The sequence below is a fragment of the Rutidosis leptorrhynchoides genome, chromosome 4 (genome assembly GCF_046630445.1).
Source record: "Rutidosis leptorrhynchoides isolate AG116_Rl617_1_P2 chromosome 4, CSIRO_AGI_Rlap_v1, whole genome shotgun sequence".
In the NCBI taxonomy this organism is placed as follows: Eukaryota; Viridiplantae; Streptophyta; class Magnoliopsida; order Asterales; family Asteraceae; genus Rutidosis; species Rutidosis leptorrhynchoides.
In genome coordinates, this window is record NC_092336.1 from 489,213,533 (window position 1) to 489,240,451 (window position 26,919).

Genomic DNA, 26,919 nt, shown 5'->3' on the forward strand with positions numbered 1-26,919 from the left:
TCATATATGTAACGATTATCGTTGTAACGACATTTAACTGTATATATATCATACTAAGATATATTATATATCATAATATCATGATAATGTAACAATTTAACATCTCATTTGATATAATAAACAATGGGTTAACAACATTTAACAAGATCGTTAACCTAAAGGTTTCAAAACAACATTTACATGTAACGACTAACGATGACTTAACGACTCAGTTAAAATGTATATACATGTAGTGTTTTAATATGTATTCATACACTTTTGAAAGACTTCAAGACACTTATCAAAATACTTCTACTTAACAAAAATGCTTACAATTACATCCTCGTTCAGTTTCATCAACAATTCTACTCGTATGCACCCGTATTCGTACTCGTACAATACACAGCTTTTAGATGTATGTACTATTGGTATATACACTCCAATGATCAGAAATTAGCAGCCTATGTGAGTCATCTAACATATGTGGGAACCATCATTTGGTAACTAGCATGAAATATCTCATAAAATTACAAAAATATGAGTAATCATTCATGACATATTTACATGAAAACAAAATTACATATCCTTTATATCTAATCCATATACCAACGACCAAAAACACCTACAAACACTTTAATTCTTCAATTTTCTTCATCTAATTGATCTATCTCAAGTTCCATCTTCAAGTTCTAAGTGTTCTTCATAAATTCCATAAGTATAGTTTCATAAAAATCAAGAATACTTCCAAGTTTGCAAGTCTACTTCCAAGCTTTCTAATCCATTCCAAGTAATCATCTAAGATCAAGGAACCTTTGTTATTTACAGTAGGTTATCTTTCTAATTCAAGGTAATATTCATATTCAAGCTTTGATTCAATTTCTACAACTATAACAATCTTATTTCGAGTGAAAATCTTACTTGAACTGTTTTCGTGTCATGATTCTGTTTCAAGAACTTTCAAGCCATCCAAGGATCCTTTGAAGCTAGATCCATATTTTTCATTTCCAGTAGTTTTATCCTGAAAACTTGAGGTAGTAATGATGTTCATAACATCATTCGATTCATACATATAAAGCTACCTTATTCGAAGGTTTAAACTTGTAATCACTAGAACATAGTTTAGTTAATTCTAAACTTGTTTGCAAACAAAAGTTAATCCTTCTAACTTGACTTTTAAAATCAACTAAACACATGTTCTATATCTATATGATATGCTTACTTAATGATTTAAAACCTGGAAACACGATGAACACCATAAAATCGGATATACGCCGTCATAGTGAAACCGGGGGCTGTTTTGGTTTGGATAATTAAAATCTATGATAAACTTTGATTTAAAAGTTGTTCTTCTGGGAAAATGATTTTTCATATGAACATGAAACTATATCCAAAAATCAAGGTTAAACTCAAAGTAGAAGTATGTTTTCTAAAATGGTCATCTAGACATCGTTCTTTCGACTGAAATGACTACCTTTAAAAAAATGACTTGTAAATTATATTTTCGACTATAAACCTATAATTTTTCTATTTAGATTCATAAAATAGAGTTCAATATGAAACCATAGCAATTTTATTCACTCAAAACGGATTTAAAATGAAGAAGTTATGGGTAAAACAAGATTGGATATTTTTGATCTTTTTAGCTACGGGAAATGTTTAACAAATCTATACAAATCATATCCTAACTAACTTATATTGTATTATACATGTATTCTAATATATTATGTAATCTTGGGATACCATAGACACGTATGCAAATTTTTTGACATATCATATCGACCCATGTATATATATTATTTGGAACAACCATAGACACTCTATATGCAGTAATGTTGGAGTTAGCTATACAGGGTTGAGGTTGATTCTAAAAATATATATACTTTGAGTTGTGATCTAGCCTGAGACGTGTATACACTGGGTCGTAGTCCAATAGTCCGATAGTCCAACAGTATAAATGTATATATAAATATAAATGCGTATATTGTGTTAGAATTTACTAACACTATAATATATTGTCTTAATATAATAAGACACATAATATGTATATTGTCTGAAGCAATCCGCGACCCATTGTATACATGTCTCAGGCTCGATCACAACTCAAAGTATATATATTATGTTGGAATCCACTTCGACCCACAGCTAACTCGAGATTACTGCCAATGGTGTCTTATAGTTCGTTCCAATAATATATATAGAAGAAGTCAAAATGATATGTCAAAACTTTGTATACGAATCCACGGTGATCAAGTCATATATATATATATATATATATATATATATATATATATATATATATATATATATATATATATATATATATATATATATATATATATATATATATATGGTGCCTTACGATCTTTATTAAGACTATAATATATTGTCGTAGAACTTAATCACGACTATTATAAATTGTATTTCCAAAAGTTCGGGAAAAAGACATGTATAAATACATGTAGGATACAAGGTAAGTTAGCTAGGATAAGGTTAGCATCCATTTTTGTTAATCAAAACCGTAGCTAAAAACAAACAAAAATTTCCAATTTTGTTTTACCCATAATTTCTTCGTTACAAATCCGTTTTGAGTGATTCGACTTGTCATAGTTTTGTATCAAACCATTATTTATTAATCTAAATAGAAAAAGTATATGTTTATTGTTGAAAATACAGCTTAGGTGTCAAATACAAGAAGATAGTCATATCCGTCGTAAAAACGACATCTTGATGACTCTTTTGAAAAACATACTTCCAATTAGAGTTTAACCATGGATTTTGGATATATTTAATATCCATATAAAATAAGATTTTTCACCAAAGGAAATCTTTTAATTCAAAGTTTAAGATAGGTTTTTAAAATCAAACCCAAAACAGCCCCCGATGATCTATGACGACGTATGTTCAGTTTTAAGGTGTTCTTCGTGTTTACAAGTTTTATATCCTTATGTTAGCTTGACATACTGTCATAATACATGTGTTGAAGTATTTTAAAAGTCAAGTTAGAAGGATTAAGTTTGTTTGTGAACAAGTTTAGAATTAATCTAAACTATGTTCTTGTTGTTGTAAGTTATAAACTCATAATAAGATAGCTATATGGATATGAATCGAAAAAGATTATGAATAAGGTGACTACCTAAAATTAAATGAACAAAGTTTCTGATAAAATAAGATGATAATCTTGTGATCAAAGATATCCTTGATGGCTTGTAATCCTTGGAGTAGAATCATAGAATGAACAAAAGTTCGAATAAGATTTCTATCTTGAATTAAGATAGTTATAAGTATATGAATTGAACCAAATATTATATATGATTCTTACCTTGATAAAGAGGAGTAGATGAGTTAACAAAGTGTTCTTGAAGCTAGTTTATGATCAAAGTGAATGAAGATTTTCTAGTACTTGAAGTATGTGTGTTTAAAGAGTGTTTAAAGAGTAAGAAATGGAGAGAATACTTGGAGTTCTTGTGTGTGAGTATTATGAGAGTGAAGGTAAGTTAAATAGCTGATATAAATGAGTAAAAAGAGTGTTAAAAGTCATGGTTTATGTATATGGTTAAGAGACTTTATCAAAATTTGGAATATAGCATAATAATGTAAACTAGAAGTTAAATGTTGGTTCCCACAAGTCTCCATCATGTTTATCCTTGTCTTGTGACTCAAAGGGCTGCTAAGGAGGCTATAATTGGTATTTTATATTGGTATATACTCATAGTATTTAAGTATGGAAGCTGGGTATGATACGGGTGTAAATACCGAATGAATACGAATAGAATTCTTGATGGAATTGAATGAGATTATGAGTATAGCTATCTTTGTTGAGTATAAGTATGTTAGTATATATGTTTAAGTCCTTCAAAAGTGTATTAATACATATTAATACAATACATATACATACATTTTAATTTAGAAGTTATTACAACGTTAATCGTTATATATATGTATATAGTCTTGAAGTCTTTAAGTTAGTAATCTCATTTTATGTATATAACCAATTGTTAATATATGTAATGAGATACTTAAATATCATTTAACAATCATGAGTATATATTTATATTCATATATACGTCATTAAATAATTATTACGAATTATGACGTTCGTGAATCGTCAGACATACGGGGTGGCCAAATGTTTGTATAAAATTCATTTCAAATAATCAAGTCTTAATGAGTTTGATTGCTTAACATGTTGGAAACATTAATTATGTAAATATTAATCTTCTATATATTAACGGAAAAATCCGGGTCGTTACATCTCTATTCCATTTTAACTGAATTCAAGCGTTTTGAGTTGTTTCTCAATTTATGTCCTTTCCGAGGTAACAATATTTTTGGTGTTAACACCTAGGCTTATCGTTCATAAATATGTATAAACATAATTTTGAGTTCATTTAGTTGAAAATTTTGAAAACTTTTACTAGAATTGGGTAGTCAGTATATAAGACTAGGGCTGTTCTTTATTATCAGAGAGCACTAGATTCTAATACAACTACTGTGTTACTAGTATTTTTAATGGTAACCAAGTGTTTAAATTTAAAATTTTTAAAATATGAAAGAATTTAACCTCTTCCCACACTTAAGATCTTGCAATGCCCTCATTTGCAAGAAATCAGTACAATTTAAATTATTGAGGGTGATTAGCGTAGAAAAATGATTAAATTTTACTAAAGTTTTCAAACATATTGGCGTTTATTTGTTAAATGATAAATGGTGCATATCATTTGTTCATTCCGTCTGTTGTTACATCACACTTGTTTTTCATTTTGTCGTCAAAATTAGTAGCTTTTGCTGAACTTAATGCCAGTCTTTGAAAGTTCGCTGTTTTACCCTGTTGTGTACAATTGACAATATACATTCATACAAATAATAACATGCATGGTAATTTGAAATGGGACTTAACATCCCACTTTCAAATTATAAATACGAAATATTAGTAAAAAAATAAAAAAAATGTTAAAAATTACATAAAAGTATCACAATATTATATGTTTTAAACATAAGTAAATAAAAATAATAAAAGATAAAAAATCACCAACGGGAACTGTATCAATCTGGATAGGGGTTTCAGTTCATGTCGTCGGTCAGGTTCCACGGTTGGTTATAGGTGTGCTGATAGGCTTGGTTGGGGTCGTAGAGAGTAAATGGTGGTCGCATATCGGGCTGGTGTGGCGGATAGTAAGCAGGTCGAGTCGGTACATAGTTATTTAGTACCTGAGGTGATAGCTGACTCATGATCAGATGCTGATGATAGTGCCATCTATCATGCTGTCGTTGCCTGGAATGCTCGTACACATTCTCGGCGTGCCACTGCTCGTACTGACTATGTCTAGCCTCGTTTGTCATTTCTACCTCATCTATACGCTGGTAAACGTCAGTAACAGCCTCCCTAATGACATCCCTAATGTCATCCGCTTCCTTCATCTCCTCATCTGAACCTCTCTCTACCTGTGGATGAGAGCCCTGATATGGTACTGCCTGATTGCGTCTGCTCTTTAATACCTTTGCACCTTAATAGACCCGCAATCCTAAAGTCTCATCCGGTTCCCTACACACCAGCATCGGACCCCCTTGATCCCTATCTACGCCTAAATATTCCCCAATGAAAGTAACAAAAATACCTCCTCCTATTATTCCCCCGTCCTGTATTCCTTCCACCATTTTAGACAGATAAAAACCAACACAGTAGGGGATATTAACAAAGCTTCTAGTGTTTCGAATACACTTAAGGTAAAATAAATCGTGTAAGGTTATTTTCTCCTTGTTGTTACCTCTTTGTGTAATCGAATTAGCTAAAAATCTATGTATAATACGAAACTCTGCTTTGTTAATATCTAAATAGGAGTGTCTTCCTCCCCGCGAAAAAACATTATAATTTGACATACGCCTCCAGACGGCGTGCTCGTCAAAATTCATATCTACCCTCTTACCATGATAAATCAAATTTGTACAATCAGGTAGTAGTAATTCAGCGGGAGTGTAAATCTGTAAAGCCCTGGCCATGTCCAGCACGGACATTCTGTACATCCTACGGCCAAGTAAAAATCTAAGAAAACTCTTATCATCTAACCTATCTACATCCTTATTAAAAGTGATAGTACATATAAGCTCAACACACCACTCTTTATATACAGGCCTACGAGTGGTAAATAAACGTTCCCAATCGGGAAAAGAAGAGCTGACATACCTTTGGATTAGATGTAGTCTAACTGGGTTAGCTAGTTGGACCCTTTCCAAAGGCTCCCAATCAATTACCCTGTGTACTTCTACATTTTTCGTTACCAGTTTAAATTTGTTACTTTGGTACGTCGGGTAATCTCTCCAACTTCTATCAATTCTTAAATTGGGATGCAACTGTTCTTCATGAATTGTTGGGTGTTCTACTATATGGTTAGCGGGAAATACTACGTAGGTAATAAAAAATTGTGGATCCGGCTCATAGTATGGTACATGTTGATCATCATGTTTTTGTTGTTGTTCCTATTGTTGCTCCGTTTCGTGATATTGCATCTCTGGCTGTGGTTCCGGAGCAGGTTGCTTAGATGATGATGATGCACTATCAGTATCGGTATTTCTCTGCAAAACACATTAAACACAAAATTTGTGCATCCAAATATGCATTAGTGTTAGCAAAATAACAAATTAAAACAATTACAATAATATGTTTAATCCATATTAAACTTATACTTAATTTCATATTTTTATCAATTCTACACTTTTTCAAATAAGCATATATGAAAATGTTTACAAAGTTCATAAGCATTCAACTCAAATAACATGTTAAAATAACCATTACTAGCAATTAAACAAGTTTCAAATGGCATTTACATCAATTTAATCAAGTTCATGAATTTTAGACTTAAAAAGTCCACTTTAATTCTCAAAAATCATGTTTAGGATCAAAGTTTGGATCATTTAGCTACCTAAACATGTTACACTACTTAATTTAGCAATAATTCATGACAAAAATTGGCCATAACCTGTTTATATCAAAAAAACCCCAAATCGCTCAAGAACACAAACCCTAGATTTCTAAAAATTTTGAAGTTTTTAGCTTCAAATCATGTTAAATAGCATCAATCTAGGTTATACATGCATAATATACTAACAATTTAACTCTAATTACACTAGAAATTAACAAAATTAAATTATTGCAATTAATTAAAATTATCACAAAAAGTAGGAAATTTATGGGTTTATGGGTAAAAATTTTACCTTTTTGCTTCCTCATCTGAGAAAAGGCATGATTGTAGCTAATTGTAGAACGAAATTTGATTGAATTTGGTGAAAAATTGATGATTTTAGGGGTGATTTGGGAGAGTATTCGCGTATGTATGTGTGTATGTTTGTGAAGAAGCAGAACAACTCTTGCCTTTTTGTTTCTGCCCAGAATTTTGCCTCTATGCGATCGCATGAGGTTACAGGGTAAATCCCATGCGATCGCATGGGTCCCTGATTTTTTTTTTAAATAAAAACCTTTTACTTGTTAAACATAATAATAGATTAATTTTAAAAATTTGTTTTTTAAGAATGAGGGCGTTTCGGATCATTGTCCTAGTCCGTCTCTCGACAAAATTTTAAAATTTGTCACTTTTTAAGCGTCGTTTTAAAAGCAAAGATTTTTTGGTTTTTTAATGTTTTTGGCATACTTTAATTTAATAAGATTAAAAATAATGATAATAAAATTTCTCGTCCCGCCCTCGGGTAAAGCAATTTCGGTTCAATGACCTAGTCTTCAACTCACGATGAATTTTAAATATCAAATTTTTAGCTTAATGAAATAAAGTAAATTTTTGTTTTTAAATTCACACCGAACTTAAATTTAAAATGCATAAAATTAAAAATTCATATAAATATCATTAATATTTTTATATATTAATTTTACAAACTTATATTAAAATTATTAATTTTTAAAATATTTAAAAACTTAAATATTTTGATTTTAAAAATTTACATTAATAATTTAATATTTATATATTAATTTTAAAAACAAGGTAAAAATTAAAATTAAAAATCTTTTTGGTCTTTTATCCCACTTTAATTAATCAAATATTATCAAAAATATATGCCCCTCTTTTGGGTAAAGTAATTTTTGCTATTTTACCTAGTTTTACTCCTGGCGAATTTCTGAAATATTTTTGGATTGATTGATTAAAGATATTTATACCTTAAGAATAAACGGTAAATTTCGCAGTGATGTAATAAATTTTTGTATGATATCAATAATTTCGGTTTCGCATACCTAATTTTATTGAATATCAATTTAATACTTCATAGCGAACGATTCAGCGTTTATTATCAAAAGGTTAAAAGCAATAAAAATAAAAATAAAAACTGTACATACTTACCTGTGAGAAAGAATTCTCAGAGACCTGCTTTAGCTGACTCATAGGAGAGTCGTGTGATTTGGTTTTCCATAGCTACATAAGCGTAACCTCGATTCTTCAATAACTTTTCTTCTAAACATATGAACGGTCCTTCTCTGCATAGAGTAACAAATTCGGTATTTGAATATGTTTGATTGTTCAAACATTTACCTTTGTGTGACCATTTTCCACATTTATGACATCTTTCAAGGTGTCGTGCTCTTCTTTTTGTTGCGGATTTTGATTTTCCTTTACCAAAATCTGTCTTATGATGATCTTTCCTGAGTTCTTTCCTTACTTCGTCCATTTTTCCTCTTATGAATGATACCAGTTCACTCGGGAAAGTGTTATTATTACGTTTAGTAATCATAGCGTGTAGTAGTAGACCATGGTTCAGATCAAAGGAATTCTTCATCTCGTAAAACCTAAAAGAAATAAAAATTCAGAATGGAGGGAGAAGACTAGTTCTTTAGGGTCTGCTAGGGAAAGACCATTTGGATTCCATTCTCAAGAACTACACGAAAACAGAATATCTAACTCTAACAGAAATATATATTATCCTTAAAAAGACTTGATTCTCCCCACACTTAGTTAGCTGTGGTGTTGAAATTGTGATTAACTTCATTGTCAACTTCCATTGGACCATGTATGTAATGTTTAATTCTGTGACCATTAACTTTAAATTCAATCCCATTTGAATTTATTAATTCTACTGTTCCGTATGGGAAAACTCTTTTGACTATGAATGGTCCAGACCATCTTGATTTCAATTTTCCAGGAAATAACTTGAATCGTGAATTGAAAAGAAGAACTTTGTCTCCTTCTTTAAATTCTTTTGAACTTCTGATTCTTTTATCATGCCATTTCTTCGTTCTTTCTTTATAGATTAATGAATTTTCATATGCTTCATGTCTTAATTCTTCTAATTCGTTTAGTTGACTTAACCGTAGACGTCCAGCTTCATGTAAATCAAGATTACATGTCTTCAAAGCCCAAAATACTTTGTGCTCAATTTCTACTTAAAGGTGACATGCTTTTCCGTAAACGAGTTTAAAAGGTGTGGTGTCAATTGGAGTTTTGTAGGCTGTTCTAAAAGCCCAGAGTGCATCCTCCAATTTCATGGACCATTCCTTCGGATTTGATCCTACGGTTTTCTCTAGAATACGTTTTAATGCTCGGTTGGTATTTTCAACTTGTCCACTTGTTTGTGGATGATAAGCGGTTGAGATTTTATGAGTTACTCCATATCTTTTGAGAACTTTCTCAAGTTGATTATTACAAAAATGAGTACCCGGATCACTTATTAAAGCTTTCGGTGTTCCGAACCTAGCAAAAAGACGTTTTAAGAAGTTGACTACAACTCGTGCATCGTTAGTTGGGAGAGCTTGTGCTTCCGCCCATTTAGATACATAATCAATGGCAACGAGAATGTAGAGATTATTATGAGATTTTGGAAATGGACCCATAAAGTCAATACCCCAAACGTCAAATACTTCACATACTTGAATGACATTTTGTGGCATTTCATCACGTTGACTTATTTTTCCGGCCCTTTGACAAGCATCACAAGATTTACAAAGAAGGTGTGCGTCTTTGAAAATTGTAGACCAATAGAATCCAGGGTAGTAGACTTTTCTTGCTGTGAGTTGAGGCCCATAATGCCCTCCTGTTGGTCCTGTGTGACAATGGTTTAAGATTTGACTGGCTTCATCCCCGAATACACATCGGCGTATTATTCTATCGGGACAACTTTTAAACAAATGTGGATCTTCCCAGAAATAGTGTTTTACATCACTAAATAATTTCTTTCGTTTTTGGTACGACAACCCTTTTTCAAGGAATCCACATACTAAATAGTTTGCATAGTCTGCAAACCATAGAATTTCATTATAATCTATCTTCAATAGATATTCATCAGGAAAGTTATCTTGTATGGTCGATTCATTTAAAACTTCTAAGTCAGGATTTTCAAGATAAGAAAGATGATCAGCGGCGAGATTTTCTGCTCTCTTTTTGTCTCGGATTTCAATATCGAACTCTTGTAAGAGTAAGATCCAACGGATTAATCGTGGTTTGGCATCTTGTTTTGAAAATAGGTATCTAAGAGCAGAATGATCAGTATAGACCACCGTTTTAGCTAGAATGAGATATGAACAAAATTTGTCAAAAGCAAAGACAATAGCAAGGAGTTCTTTTTCAGTAGTTGTGTAATTCATTTGTGCTCCTTGTAACGTCTTACTAGCGTAATAAATAGGTTGAAATCGTTTTTCAATCCTTTGTCCTAAAACGGCTCCCATTGCAAAATCACTTGCATCATACATAAGTTCAAATGGTAAATTCCAATTTGGACTTATCATGATCGGCGCATTAGTGAGTTTTTCTTTAAGAATATTAAAAGATTTGATGCATTCATCCGAAAATATGAATGGAGCATCCTTTTCTAGGAGTTTATTCATAGGAGTGGCAATTTTAGAAAAATCTTTTATGAAACGTCAGTAAAAACCGGCATGCCCTAGAAAACTCCTAACTCCTCTAACATTGGTGGGATGTCAAAGTTTAGCAATTACATCTACTTTAGCTCTATCTACTTCTATTCCTTCCTTTAAAATTTTATGACCAAGAACGATGCCTTCTTTAACCATGAAATGGCATTTCTCCCAATTAAGTACTAGATTTGATTGCTCGCATCTAATAAGCATTCGTTCAAGATTAACTAGACATGATTCAAATGTATCACCGAAGACTGAAAAGTCATCCATGAAAACTTCCATGCATTCTTCTATCATGTCGTGAAAAATCGCCATCATGCACCTTTGAAAGATTGCAGGGGCGTTGCAAAGTCCAAATGGCATGCGTTTGTAAGCAAAAGTACCATAAAGGTACGTGAACGTGGTTTTCTCTTGGTCCTCGGATGCTATTGGAATTTGAAAATATCCAGAAAAACCGTCAAGAAAACAATAGTAACTATTTCCGGCTAATCTTTCCAACATTTGATCAATGAAAGGTAAGGGAAAGTGATCTTTTCTGGTGGCGTCATTTAATTTTCTATAATCAATACAAACACGCCATCCTGTTACAGTCCTAGTAGGAATAAGTTCATTTTTTTCATTTGTGATGACAGTCATGCCACCCTTCTTAGGTACACATTGAACTGGGCTTACACATTGACTATCAGAGATTGGATAAATTAAACCTGCATCTAGCAGTTTAATAATTTCTTTCTTAACAACATCTTGCATATTAGGATTTAGTCTTCGTTGGCGTTGCACATACGTTTTATGACCTTCTTCCATAAGGATTTTATGTGTGCAATACGAAGGACTTATGCCTTTAATGTTATGAATCTTCCATGCAATAGCTGGTTTATGAGCTTTTAGCACAGAAATGAGTTGAGATTTTTCATTTTCTGTAAGAGAAGACGATATTATTACAGGTAATTTAGATTCACCATGTAAATAAGCATATTCCAAATGGTTTGGAAGTGGCTTTAACTCTAATGTCGATGGTTCTTCTATCGATGATTTGTATCGATATCTATCTTCTTCTTTTAGCATTTGAAGTTCTTCTATTGTTGGTTCATATTCATTAGCCATGAGTGTAGCTAACATTTCAGCTTCATCAATTGGTTCAGTTCCTTCTCCCAAAGAACATTCTCCTGTTCCTTGTAATTCTGGAAATTCTTCTAACAATTCTACATGTGAATCTATAGTTTGAATGTAATAACATGTATCATCTTCAGATTGCGTTTGTTGCATGGCTCTATCAACAGAAAAGGTAACACTCTCGTCCTCTATACTTAGGGTCAGTTTCTTACCGAACACGTCTATTATTGCTTTAGCCGTGTTTAAAAATGGTCTTCCTAATATAAGAGGAACTCGAGAATCTTCTTCCATGTCCAGAATAACAAAATCTACTGGAAATACTAAAGTACCAACTTTAACTAGCATGTTTTCCATTATCCCTCTAGGATATTTTACTGATCGATCGGCTAGTTGTATGCTTATTCGTGTTGGTTTCAATTCTCCAAGGTCTAGTTTAGCGTATAGTGAATATGGCATTAAATTTATACTAGCTCCTAAGTCTGCCAATGATTCTATTGAACTAAGACTACCCAGAAAACATGGAATTGTGAAACTTCCTGGATCTGATAATTTTTCTGGTATCTTATTCAACAGCACTGCAGAACAATTTGCATTCATAGTAACAGCCGAGAGTTCATCCATTTTCTTTCTATTTGTGATTAGATCTTTCAGAAATTTAGCATATCTAGGCATTCCTGAAATCACATCAATGAAAGGAAGATTGACATTTATTTGTTTAAACATATCCAAGAATTTGGATTGCTCGGCTTCAAGTCTTTCTTTTCTCATTTTACTCGGGTAAGGAAGTGGTGGTTGATATGGTTTAACATAAGGTTTAGCCTTAACTGTGTTATCTTCATTAACCTTTTCAACTACCGGTTCTGATTTCTTTTCTTGCTCAGATTGTGGTTCTTGTGGAGTAAGAATAGAGTCATCAGAAATTTTAGGATATTCAGGTGGTTTAAGTGTAATACCACTTCTAGTGGTAATGGCTTTAGCTGTTTCTTTCCGGGGGTTAGCATTTGTATCACTAGGTAGACTCCGCGGTTTTCTTTCACCTATCAACCTTGCTAGGTTGCTTACTTCTTGTTCTAGATTTTGAATAGAAGCTTGTTGATTTCTAAATGCTTGAGCATTTTGTTCATTGGTTTGTTTCTGAGATGTGAAAAACTGCGTTTGAGATTCAACTAGCGTCGACATCATATCTTCTAAATTTGGCTTTTTATCATCGGTTTGTAGTGGTTTAATTGGAAAAATAGGTCTTTGCTGATTGTAAGTATTGTTGGATACTTGTTGATTGCTAGGACCTTGTTGGTTGTTGTATGGAACATTTTGGTTATAATTCCGATTGTAGTTTGGTCTTGGCGGTTGATAATTATTCTGATAATTATTTCCAGGCCTTTGGTTTATGTATGAAATATTCTCTCTTTGTTCCATTGTTTGTTCAATACTGAGACAATCTTTTGTCAAATGTGGTCCTCCACACTGCTCACAACTAATTCGTATTGCGTGAATATCTTTAGTCATCTTTTCCATTCATCTCTCGAAAGCATCTATCTTTGCGGACATGGAATCAAAGTCATGGGTAGAATCGGCTCTAGCTGCTTTAGATGATCTAACGATATCTTTTTCTTGATGCCACTCATGTGAGTGAGAAGCAGTGTTATCAATAATTTTGTAAGCTTCAGTTGCGGTTTTCTTCATAATGGAACCACCAGCTGCTATATCGATGTCTTTTCGTGTAGTGATGTCGCATCCTTGGTAGAATATTCGTACTATTTGATAAGTGTCTAAACCATGTTGCAGACATCCTCTTAACAACTTTCCAAATCTTGTCCATGCCTCATATAGAGTTTCATTTGACTTTTGCGTGAACGTAACAATTTCTCCTTGAAGTCTCACGACTTTAGATGCCGGAAAGAATTGCTTAAGAAATTTTTCAACTAAAACGTCTCATGTATCAATCGCCCCTTCAGGTAATGATTCTAACCAATCTTTGGTTTCTCCCTTTAAAGTCCAGGGAAATAACATGAGATAGATCTGTTCATCCTCAACTTCTCTGATTTTGAATAGAGTATAGATCCTATTAAAGGTACGAAGATATTCATTTGGATCTTCCTTCGGCGCACCACTAAATTGGCATTGATTAGTTACCATGTGTAGGATTTGTCCTTTGATTTAATAATCTGGCGCATTAATGTCTGGTTAAGTAATTGCATGACCTTGGCCAGTGCGTTTAGCTCTCATTCGGTCTTCCATTATTAGAGGTTCCAGATTCTCCATGATTGAATTTGTTGAATCTGAATCACTAGAAGATTCTGATTTAATGGTTTCTTCCTCGACAATCTCTGGATGAGTGATTTGTGGTTCAGGAGGAATGATTAATGGTTCAGGATCTCTGAATTGTCCCTGAATATCCTTCGGATTCTCAATTGTGAGGTCGGGTTCAAAAAATGGATTATCGGAAATTTGAATTGGAGTACTTGGTCGACTAGATGACGATTTTAAAGAAAAATCAACGGCGACAATGTTGGCTAGATGTCTTGATCGAGTTACAGGAGGTGAACGTATGAAAGGTGGTGAACGTTTTGCTCGGTGCATTCACTGAATATCCTATTAGTTATAAAAGATAAAAATTATATAAGCTATCAAATTAATAGACTTTTCTGATTTTGCCCACGTTTCGAATAGCCAATAGATGCAGCAGGTAGGCAGGACCCTTTTAATCGGAAGCCCACAACTCGCCACTAACAAATCCAACTATTACTACGAACCAGAAAATTTTAGATGTCTATCAATTTAACCGCTTAAAATAATTTTTTCGTTTTGAAATTGTAGAGAAGAAATAGAAAATTCTATGTCCTAAAAACTAGAGCATCGAGAAATAAGAAAGAAAAAGAGCTCGTCGAAAAACGTCGAAAAATAAAAGGTCGAAAAACAAATGTCGAAAAACAAACAGTAAAAAATAAAAATAAGAAAATAAGCGTCGAAAATTAGAATTCTAAAAACTAAAAATTAAAACTTACGTCTAAAGGTATTAAAGCTTAAAAAGAATTCTATATCCAAAACGGCAATAACTTAAAAAGTACTAAAATCTTAAAACGGCGTCGCAAAATTATAAAGTGCCTAAGTCTTAGTCTAAAGAAAAAGCACTAAAGGGATTTTACGGCAAAGCCTAAAAATCTAGAGATAAAAATAAACTACGGCAAAATACTAGATTAAAACTAATTACGAACGAAAAATTATAAAATTACGCTTAAAAAGATGCAAAATATACAATTTATAAAAATACTAAAAAAAATTGATAAAATTACAATTTTATAAAAATATTATTTTTATATTATTATTTTATAATAGTATTAAGTTTATATATTTAATAAAATTAATTATAACTTAAAAATACAAATTAAATAAAACTAAAACTAATTAATAAATAACTAAACCCTAATTAGGGTTTAATAATAATAATAATTAATAATACTCCGTAATTAATTTATTTAGGATGGTCAAAGGTTTCAGACGTGTCAGAGAATACCATGCGGTCGCATGGATTTTAGCCTACGAGTTCATGCGGTCGCATGGCCCAGATGTTCAGATCACAAATTGGGCTGCTACAGTTTCCAAGCTCGATTCTTTTTACTTATTTTTTTTTCTGTTTTTAATTTATAATTTGATTTTTTAAGTTTACAAAATAAAAATATAAGTTATAATTTTAAGAACTAAACAAAAAAAAATATTTTTATACTTTTTTTAAAAAAAGATATTTTCTATTTATAACACTTAAATATTTATATATACTTTTTTTATATTTTTGTATTTCAATATTTATATGAAAAATATTTTTACAAAAATAACTTAAAAACTAAATTTTTTTTTTATAGCGTTTCGCTTTACGGTCCCCGGCAGCGGCGCCAAAAATACTTGATGTTAAACCAGAGGGGTACGAAATAATTATATTTTAATTATGAAATACTATTAAATACGATACAATTTTACACAAGTTATTTATTTATTTATTTATTTATTTATAGAGTGGATATACCTAAACCTTGCTACAACACTTATAGGCAGTGTACCTAATCGTACAGTAGTGTAGTTTTTAGTACGTCCAGTTCGTTCCGCAGGGAGCTAGACAAGTTTAACGCTATAATTATTTTAACCTATAATTGTAAATATATATATATATATATATATATATATATATATATATATATATATATATATATATATATATATATATATATATATATATAAGTAGTATTATTATTATAAAAGGGGGTTTTTACCGTTTAATGACCGGTTTGTCGATTTTATGTCTTAAGTCGCAATTAAAACCTAATGTAAAATATTAAATATACAAATGATTTAATTTAAAGCGTAAAGTAAATGATAATAAAAGTGCGATTAATAAAATGACAGTAAATAAAAGTGCGATAATTAAAAATGCGATAAGATATAAAATAAAGGAATTATGCTTATTTAAACTTCTGTAATCATGATGTTCGACGTGTTAATTTTAGTTTATTATCATGGGTTAATTGTCCTTTGTCCTGGATTATTCGATATGTCCATACGGTTTTGTCCATAATAGTCCATCAGTCATAAATATAAAGTGCGAGAGTCTTCGTCAAATTATCCTTATACCCGAAGTCAAATATTCCAACTAATTGGGGATTCGAACTGTAACAAGGTCTTAATACTTTGTTTAATGAATACACCAGGTTATCGACTGCGTGTAATCCAATATTTTACTACTTTGTTAACAATTACACCAATTACCCTTGAATGTAATCCACCCCTATTTTAATGAGTCCATTAACTATTAATCCATCCCCGTGTCCGGTAAAATGAATGATAATTCGTATTTATAGATATCTCGCCCCACCGTACCCGATTAAGCGTATGTGGTTATATATAGATACGTCAAATTGTAATCTTTATATTAAATTAATGAGGTATCGTTTAGTTAATATAAAGCCCATTAATAGCCCATAGTCCAATTTCCACAAGTGTCGTTCTTTTGTCCAAACCCCAATTATGGTGCAAAGCCCAATTACCCCGTCTTTAATATTTAGCCCAATATCACGATTACTTCAATTTAAATAAGCATAATAATAACTTAGCTACGAGATATTAATTTAAAAAGGTTGAACATAACTTACAATGATTAATAATAGCGTAGCGTTACACGGACAGAATTTCGACTTACACACTTACAACATTCGCTAACATAACCTTATTATTATTAATCTTAAATTAAAATTAAAATTATAAATATATATATATATATATATATATATATATATATATATATATATATATATATATATATATATATTTGTGAGAGAGAGATTAGAAAAAGGAGTAATAAATTCGGCCAGAACTCGCGAACTTTATAGGACCTGACCTGCTACAGTCATCCATGTGATCGTATGGATTTAAAGCTTCCAGGCCATGCGATCACATGGCCCTCTGATCCAGCTCACATAACTTTGTTTTCTAGTTTGCCGACGATTTTTAATATATAATATTATATATATATATATAATTTTAAGAATTATTTATATATTATATTATATTTATGTGCATAGTTGACTTGTAATTTTAGCTCCAATGCATCGCGCGTTGAAAGTTGGTTCATGTCCCGGTTCCGGATTTTCGAACGTCCTTTCGTACGATTTAATATCTTGTACTTTGCATTTTGCGGCTCGTACTCTTGTAATTTTTAGACGTTTCTCATCAATAATTTGAACCACTTTGATTGTACTTTGTACTTTTTAGCTTTTTGGTCGTTTTCGTCTTCAAATCGTCGAATCTGTCTTTTGTCTTCACCTTTTATTATTTAAATGAATATCACTTGTAAATAGAACAATTGCAACTAAAAGCTTGTCTTTCTTGAAGGATAATGCTATGAAATATATGTTCGTTTTTAGCATTATCATTCTGCTATTTTGATGATGATTGCTTGCCATGCTTGGAGTCTTCATTACATATCATACCAATTAAAGACATTTAATGCATTGTACATTAAATACAATGTAATCTATTTATCTTCCGCTGCAAAACTCAATAAAACGTCTCATATAGAGTCGTTCTCGTTTAATACAACTGTGATTTGATATAATTAGTGACGTTATTCTTCCAGGCCCTATCTGAAGGTCGTCACAGATAACCCACCTTTGATTTTGAAAGCTGTCTTCCATTCATCTCCTTCTTTCATACGAATCTGATGATACCCACTTCTAAGATCAACTTTGGAGAATACACAAGAACCATGCAGCTCATCTAGCATATCATCTAATCTAGGTATGGGATACCTATATTTGATGGTGATGTTGTTAATAGCTCTGCTGTCTACACACATTCTCATAGAACCATCTTTCTTTGGAACCAGCAAAGCTGGTACTGAACAAGGACTCATGCTGGTTCTAACATAACCCTTTGCAACCAGCTCATTAACTTGCTTCTCTAATTCTTTTGCTTCATGAGGAGAACATCGATAAGCTGCTTTGTTAGGAAGAACAGATCCAGGTACAAGATCAATTTGATGTTCAATACCCCTGATTGGTGGTAAACCAGTAGGAAACACATCAGCAAATTCGGATAACAATGGTTTTACCTGAGCTGGTACTTCATCATGCTGGTTCAACTCGTCGCTTTCAACCATCAGCAATAAGTAAGCACCAGTACCACCCTTTAACTTAGTATCAACTTCAGCTTGAGTCATAAACAAAGTTTTATCATTCTTAGCAGTAGGATCGGCTCTAGGTATTTCACTAGGCTTTAAAGAAGTGAGGGTGATCTTTTTACCATTCACATACAGCGAGTAAGTATTTTGGTGTCCATTATTGTAGTGACCCGAACTTTTCCATGTTTATATATATATTAAATGAAATTTTTATTTACATGATTAAGTGTTTCCAACATGTTAAGCAATCAAACTTGTTAAGACTTGATTAATTGAAATAGGTTTCATATAGACAATTGACCACCCAAGTTGACAGGTGATTCACGAACGTTAAAACTTGTAAAAACTATACGATGACATATATATGGTTATATATATAGTTAACATGATTTTATTATAAGTATGTATCTCATTAGGTATTTTAACAATGAGTTATATACATAAAAATGAGACTATTAATTTAAGAAACTCGAAAACGATATATATAACGATTATCGTTATAACAACGTCTTACTACGTACATATGAATCATATTAAGATATTGATACACTTGGTTAATTATGTTAAATGATAAGTAAATATATTATTAAGTGTATTAACAATGAAATACATATGTAAAAATAAGACTACTAACTTAATGATTTCGAAACGAGACATATATGTAACGATTATCGTTGTAACGGCATTTAACTGTATATATATCATACTAAGATATATTATATATCATAATATCATGATAATATAACAATTTAACATCTCATTTGTTATAATAAACAATGGGTTAACAACATTCAACAAGATCGTTAACCTAAAGGTTTCAAAACAACATTTACATGTAACGACTAACGATGACTTAACGACTCAGTTAAAATGTATATACATGTAGTATTTTAATATGTATTCATACACTTTTGAAAGACTTCAAGACACTTATCAAAATACTTCTACTTAACAAAAATGCTTACAATTACATCCTCGTTCAGTTTCATCAACAATTCTACTCGTATGCACCCGTATTCGTACTCGTACAATACACAGCTTCTAGATGTATGTACTATTGGTATATACACTCCAATGATCAGCTCTTAGCAGCCCATGTGAGTCACCTAACACATGTGGGAACCATCATTTGGCAACTAGCATGAAATATCTCATAAAATTACAAAAATATGAGTAATCATTCATGACTTATTTACATGAAAACAAAATTACATATCCTTTATATCTAATCCATACACCAACGACCAAAAACACCTACAAAACTTTCATTCTTCAATTTTCTTCATCTAATTTATCTCTCTCAAGTTCTATCTTCAAGTTCTAAGTGTTCTTCATAAATTCTAAAAGTTCTAGTTTCATAAAATCAAGAATACTTCCAAGATTGCAAGTTTACTTCCAAGTTTTCTAAATCCATTCCAAGTAATCATCCAAAATCAAGAAACCTTTGTTACTTACAGTAGGTTATCTTTCTAATACAAGGTAATAATCATATTCAAACTTTAATTCAATTTCTATAACTATAACAATCTTATTTCGAGTAGAAATCTTACTTGAAATTGTTTTCGTGTCATGATTCTGCTTCAAGAACTTTCAAGCCATCCAAGGATCCTTTAAAGCTAGATCTATTTTTCTCATTTCCAGTAGGTTTATCCAAGGAACTTGAGGTAGTAATGATGTTCATAACATCATTCGATTCATACATATAAAGCTATCTTATTAGAAGGTTTAAACTTGTAATCACTAGAACATAGTTTAGTTAATTCTAAACTTGTTCGCAAATAAAAGTTAATCCTTCTAACTTGACTTTTAAAATCAACTAAACACATGTTCTATATCTATATGATATGCTAACTTAATGATTTAAAACCTGGAAACACGAAAAACACCGTAAAACCGGATTTACGCCGTCGTAGTAACACCGCGGGCTGTTTTGCGTTAGTTAATTAAAAACTATGATAAACTTGATTTAAAAGTTGTTATTCTGGGAAAATGATTTTTATTATGAACATGAAACTATATCCAAAAATTATGGTTAAACTCAAAGTGGAAGTATGTTTTCTAAAATGGTCATCTAGACGTCGTTCTTTCGACTGAAATAACTACCTTTACAAAAATGACTTGTAACTTATTTTTCCGACTATAAACCTATACTTTTTCTATTTAGATTCATAAAATAGAGTTCAATATGAAACCATAGCAATTTGATTCACTCAAAACGGATTTAAAATGAAGAAGTTATGGGTAAAACAAGATTGGATAATTTTTCTCATTTTAGCTACGTGAAAATTAGTAACAAATCTATTCCAACCATAACTTAATCAACTTGTATTGTATATTATGTAATCTTGAGATACCATAGACACGTATACAATGTTTCGACCTATCATGTAGACATATCTATATATATTTCGGAACAACCATAAACACTCTATATGTGAATGTTGGAGTTAGCTATACAGGGTTGAGGTTGATTCCAAAATATATATAGTTTGAGTTGTGATCAATACTGAGATACGTATACACTGGGTCGTGGATTGATTCAAGATAATATTTATCGATTTATTTCTGTACATCTAACTGTGGACAACTAGTTGTAGGTTACTAACGAGGACAGCTGACTTAATAAACTTAAAACATCAAAATATATTAAAAGTGTTGTAAATATATTTTGAACATACTTTGATATATATGTATATATTGTTATAGGTTCGTGAATCAACCAGTGGCCAAGTCTTACTTCCCGACGAAGTAAAAATCTGTGAAAGTGAGTTATAGTCCCACTTTTAAAATCTAATATTTTTGGGATGAGAATACATGCAGGTTTTATAAATGATTTACAAAATAGACACAAGTACGTGAAACTATATTCTATGGTTGAATTATCGAAATCGAATATGCCCCTTTTTATTAAGTCTAGTAATCTAAGAATTAGGGAACAGACACCCTAATTGACGCGAATCCTAAAGATAGATCTATTGGGCCTAACAAACCCCATCCAAAGTACCGGATACTTTAGTACTTCGAAATTTATATCATATCCGAAGGGTGTCCCGGAATGATGGGGATATTCTTATATATGCATCTTGTTAATGTCGGTTACCAGGTGTTCACCATATGAATGATTTTTATCTCTATGTATGGGATGTGTATTGAAATATGAAATCTTGTGGTCTATTGTTACGATTTGATATATATAGGTTAAACCTATAACTCACCAACATTTTTGTTGACGTTTAAAGCATGTTTATTCTCAGGTGAATACTAAGAGCTTCCGTTGTTGCATACTAAAATAAGGACAAGATTTGGAGTCCATGTTTGTATGATATTGTGTAAAAACTGCATTCAAGAAACTAATTTCGATGTAACATATTTGTATTGTAAACCATTATGTAATGGTCGTGTGTAAACAGGATATTTTAGATTATCATTATTTGATAATCTACGTAAAGCTTTTTAAACCTTTATTTATGAAATAAAGGTTATGGTTTGTTTTAAAAATGAATGCAGTCTTTGAAAAACGTCTCATATAGAGGTCAAAACCTCGCAACGAAATCAATTAATATGGAACGTTTTTAATCAATAAGAACGGGACATTTCAGTTGGTATCCGAGCGTTGGTCTTAGAGAACCAGAAAATTTGCATTAGTGTGTCTTATCGAATTTGTTAGGATGCATTAGTGAGTCTGGACTTCGACCGTGTTTTCTTTAAAAATGATTGCTTAACATTTTTGTTGGAAACTATATATTATTAACATGTATATATTATGTGATATATTAATCTCTTAACATGTTTGATATTGTGTGATGGATGTCTACCTCTAGCACAAATCCCATTGACTCACCTAATAATAACGAAGAGTCGAATATATATTGGACTGATTCACAAGTTTCCGAAGAGGAACCGGAAGAAGAATCAGAACCGGAAGAAGAATCAGAACCGGAAGAGGAGGAACCGGAGGAGGAAATAGAACCGGTGGGGGAAATAATAAAACGGTTAAGTAAAAGAAAATCCTCAACCAACCGACCAAGATTAATTATGGTCAATGGTGTTTCTGCCAAGGAAGCAAAATATTGGGAGGATTACCAATTCTCCGATGAATCGGATTCCGACGAGAATTCCGATGATGTTATAGAAATTACCCCAACTGAATTTAAAAAAGCAAAAGAAAATAATAAGGGAAAGGGCATAAAAATAGAGAAATATAATTCCAACCCCGATGAACTTTATATGTATCGTCAACCCCCGAAGTCCTTAAGTTGTAACAATGACTCGGGAACCTCTAAACCACCAGGTTTTTCTAAACCGTTGTGGAAAACGACAGCTAGTATTAGGGGAACATCATATATCCCTAGAAACTTGGCAAAACGAAACAAAACCGAAGAAGAAGAAATGAGCGAGTCGGAATAAGATAGTTTTATTCGTATGGTGTAATATATGTAATATAGTGTGCTTATGCTTTATGATATATGTAAAAATTGCTTGTATTAATAAGTATTTTTTTATGAATCTAACTCTTGTCTATTTTACAGTATAAAAACACAAAATGGGTAGACAACCCAATATTTTAAGAGACCTACCCGGAGACATGATTGATGAAATCTTGTCTAGAGTCGGTCAGAATTCTTCGGCACAACTATTTACGGCGAAATCAGTTTGTAAGACATTCGAAGAACGTTCCAAGAATGCCTTGGTTTATAAGAGACTTTCGTTTGAAAGATGGGGGATATCACATTGGGAAACCCATAAGTTACGATGTGTTTACTTTGACGCATATATTGCGGGGAACCCAAATGCTATTTTACGCAACGGGTTAAGAAATTATTTTGACTCAATGTATCCGAATATAGGACTTCATGATTTAGAAAAAGCGGCTAACATGCAACATAAAGAAGCATGCTATGCTTACGGGTTAGTAATGTTCGCTTCTCACCAAAGTGAGAAAAAGAACATCAGGCTACAGCTATTAAACAAAACGTTCCCACAAGTGACGGAGTCGGTAATTGGGGTAAGAAATGAGGTTTTTAGGTTATTACGAGACTGTTGGTCATTACGTAACTCTCGTCCCTTTGACGACGTTACAACACGATGTCTTATCAACGGCCATAACGGTTATGTTCCACAAGACCAAGGATGGGAAGTAGTCCTAGTAAAACCAGAATGCATGACTTGTTTCTGGACGTATGAATTACGTGTCTTTATTGCCTTTGCTGAACGACTTGTGTACTAGTTAGAATTATCTTCACAACTATCTTGTATCAAAGTTATTGTGTGCTATATTTCATGCTTTATGTAAAATAAGCGGTATTGTAAATTTGTAAAATATTGTATAAAAGTTTGAACGCGAAATATTATTATAATCAGTTTTTCATATAGAATTGTAGTAGTTGAATTGTATATTAGCTACTAAGTATGAACTTAACGGGTAGGTACTACCCGAATTTAAACTTATAAAATGCTAATATGAAGAAAAAGCTTTTATAAATGAGTTCATATTATGCTACGAAATACTATTAACTACTCTTAATATTCTGTATGATTAACTTGTTCCATTTGACTATTTTGAAGGAAATGGCACCGACTACTAGACACACCGGTGAATATGAATGAAGAGGAATTCCGTACTTTTCTAGCTTCAAACATAGCCACAGTACAGGCTGCGCTACATACCAACAATAACCTTGGATCTAGCAGTACAGGAAATCGTGTAGGATGCACCTACAAAGAATTCACTGCCTGCAAACCTTTGGAATTTGATGGAACCGAAGGACCGATCGGATTGAAACGGTGGACCGAGAAGGTCGAATCGGTGTTTGCCATAAGTAAGTGTACTGAAGAGAACAAAGTGAAGTATGCTACGCATACCTTCACAGGTTCTGCGTTAACATGGTGGAATACCTATCTAGAGCAAGTGGGACAAGATGATGCGTACGCACTACCGTGGTCAGCATTTAAGCACTTGATGAACGAGAAGTACCGTCCCAGAACCGAGGTCAATAAGCTCAAGACAGAACTTAGAGGGTTATGAACCCAAGGATTTGATATTACCACGTACGAAAGACGATTCACAGAATTGTGCCTATTGTGTCCGGGAGCGTTCGAAGATGAGGAAGAGAAGATCGACGCGTTTATGAAAGGATTACCAGAAAGAATCCAAGAAGATATAAGTTCACACGAGCCCGCCTCCATACAACAGGCATGTAGAATGGCTCACAAACTAGTGAACCAGATTGAAGAAAGAATTAAAGAACAGACTGCTGAAGAGGCCAATGTGAAGCAAGTCAAAAGAAAGTGTGAGGAAAACGGTGATAAGAATCACCAATACAACAACAACAGCAATTACAACAATAATCGCAACAATTATCCCAACAATCGCAACATCAATCGCAACTACAACAAACGGCCCAACAACAACAACAACAACAACAACAACTACAACAATCATCCCAACAACAATAACAACCGCAACAACAACAACAACAACAACAACAACAACAACAACAACAATCAGAAGCAGCTATGCCAAAGGTGTGAAAAGTATCACTCGGGGTTCTGCACCAAATTTTGCAACAAGTGTAAAAGAAATGGTCATAGCGCGGCGAAGTGTGAGGTCTACGGACCAGGGGTTAACAGAACGAAAGGAACAAATGGTGTCGGAACGAGTAATGGCGGAGCAAGTAGTGTCGGAGCAAGTTATGCCAATGTAGTTTGTTATAAATGTGGAAAACTGGGCCACATTATTAGAAATTGCCCGAACCAGGAGAACACGAATGGACAAGGCCGCGGAAGAGTTTTCAATATTAATGCGGCAGAGGCACAGGAAGACCCGAAGCTTGTTACGGGTACGTTTCTTATTGACAATAAATCTGCTTACGTTTTATTTGATTCGGGTGCGGATAGAAGCTATATGAGTAGAGATTTTTGTGCTAAATTAAGTTGTCCATTGACGCCGTTGGATAGTAAATTTTTACTCGAATTAGCAAACGGTAAATTAATTTCAGCAGATAATATATGCCGGAATCGAGAAATTAATCTGGGTAGCGAAATATTTAAGATTGATTTGATACCAGTAGAGTTAGGGAGTTTTGATGTAATAGTTGGCATGGACTGGCTGAAGAAGGTGAAAGCAGAGATCGTATGTTATAAAAATGCAATTCGCATTGTACGTGAAGAAGGAGAACCCTTAATGGTGTACGGAGAAAAGGGCAACATGAAGCTACATCTTATTAGTAATTTGAAGGCACAAAAACTAATAAGAAAAGGTTGCTATGTTGTTCTAGCACACGTCGAGAAAGTACAAACTGAAGAAAAGAGCATCAATGATGTTCCCGTCGCAAAAGAATTTCCCGATGTATTTCCGAAAGAATTACCGGGACTGCCTCCACATCGATCTGTTGAATTTCAAATAGATCTTGTACCAGGAGCTGCACCAATAGCTCGTGCTCCTTATAGACTCGTACCCAGCGAGATGAAAGAACTGCAAAGCCAACTGCAAGAACTATTAGAACGTGGTTTCATTCGACTAAGCACATCACCATGGGGAGCTCCTGTTTTGTTTGTCAAGAAGAAGGATGGTACATTTAGGTTGTGTATTGACTACAGAGAGTTGAACAAACTTACCATCAAAAACCGTTATCCACTGCCGAGAATCGACGACTTATTTGATCAACTACAAGGCTCGTCAGTTTATTCGAAGATCGATTTACGTTTTGGATATCATCAAATGCGAGTAAAGGAGGATGATATTCCAAAAACTGCTTTTAGGACGCGTTATGGTCATTATGAGTTTATGGTTATGCCGTTTGGATTGACTAACACACCAGCTGTGTTCATGGACCTTATGAACCGAGTGTGTGGGCCATACATTGACAAGTTTGTCATTGTTTTCATCGATAACATACTTATTTACTCAAAGAATGATCAAGAGCACGAAGAACATTTGAGAAAAGTGCTAGAAGTATTGAGGAAAGAAAAACTGTACGCTAAGTTTTCAAAGTGTGCATTTTGGTTGGAAGAAGTTCAATTTCTCGGTCACATAGTGAACAAAGAAGGTATCCAGGTGGACCCGGCAAAGATCGAAACCGTTGAAAAGTGGGAAACCCCAAAAACTCCGAAGCATATACGTCAATTTTTAGGACTAGCTGGTTACTACAGAAGGTTCATCCAAGACTTTTCCAGAATAGCAAAACCCTTGACTGCATTAACGCATAAAGGGAAGAAATTTGAATGGAAGGATGAACAAGAGAAAGTGTTTCAGTTATTGAAGAAAAAGCTAACTACGGCACCTATATTGTCATTGCCTGAAGGGAATGAT

General features: G+C 32.8%; 1 protein-coding gene across 1 annotated transcript in view; it reads right to left on the reverse strand.

Annotated features, from left to right (window-relative positions):
- The window catches only part of LOC139842379 (uncharacterized), a 125,482-nt gene that overhangs the window by 92,338 nt on the left and 6,225 nt on the right, over positions 1-26,919 (reverse strand). The window contains exon 3 of the mRNA XM_071832526.1: positions 18,479-18,722. Coding sequence (XP_071688627.1) covers positions 18,479-18,722 — 244 coding nt within the window. The remainder of the gene's footprint in view (positions 1-18,478; positions 18,723-26,919) is intronic.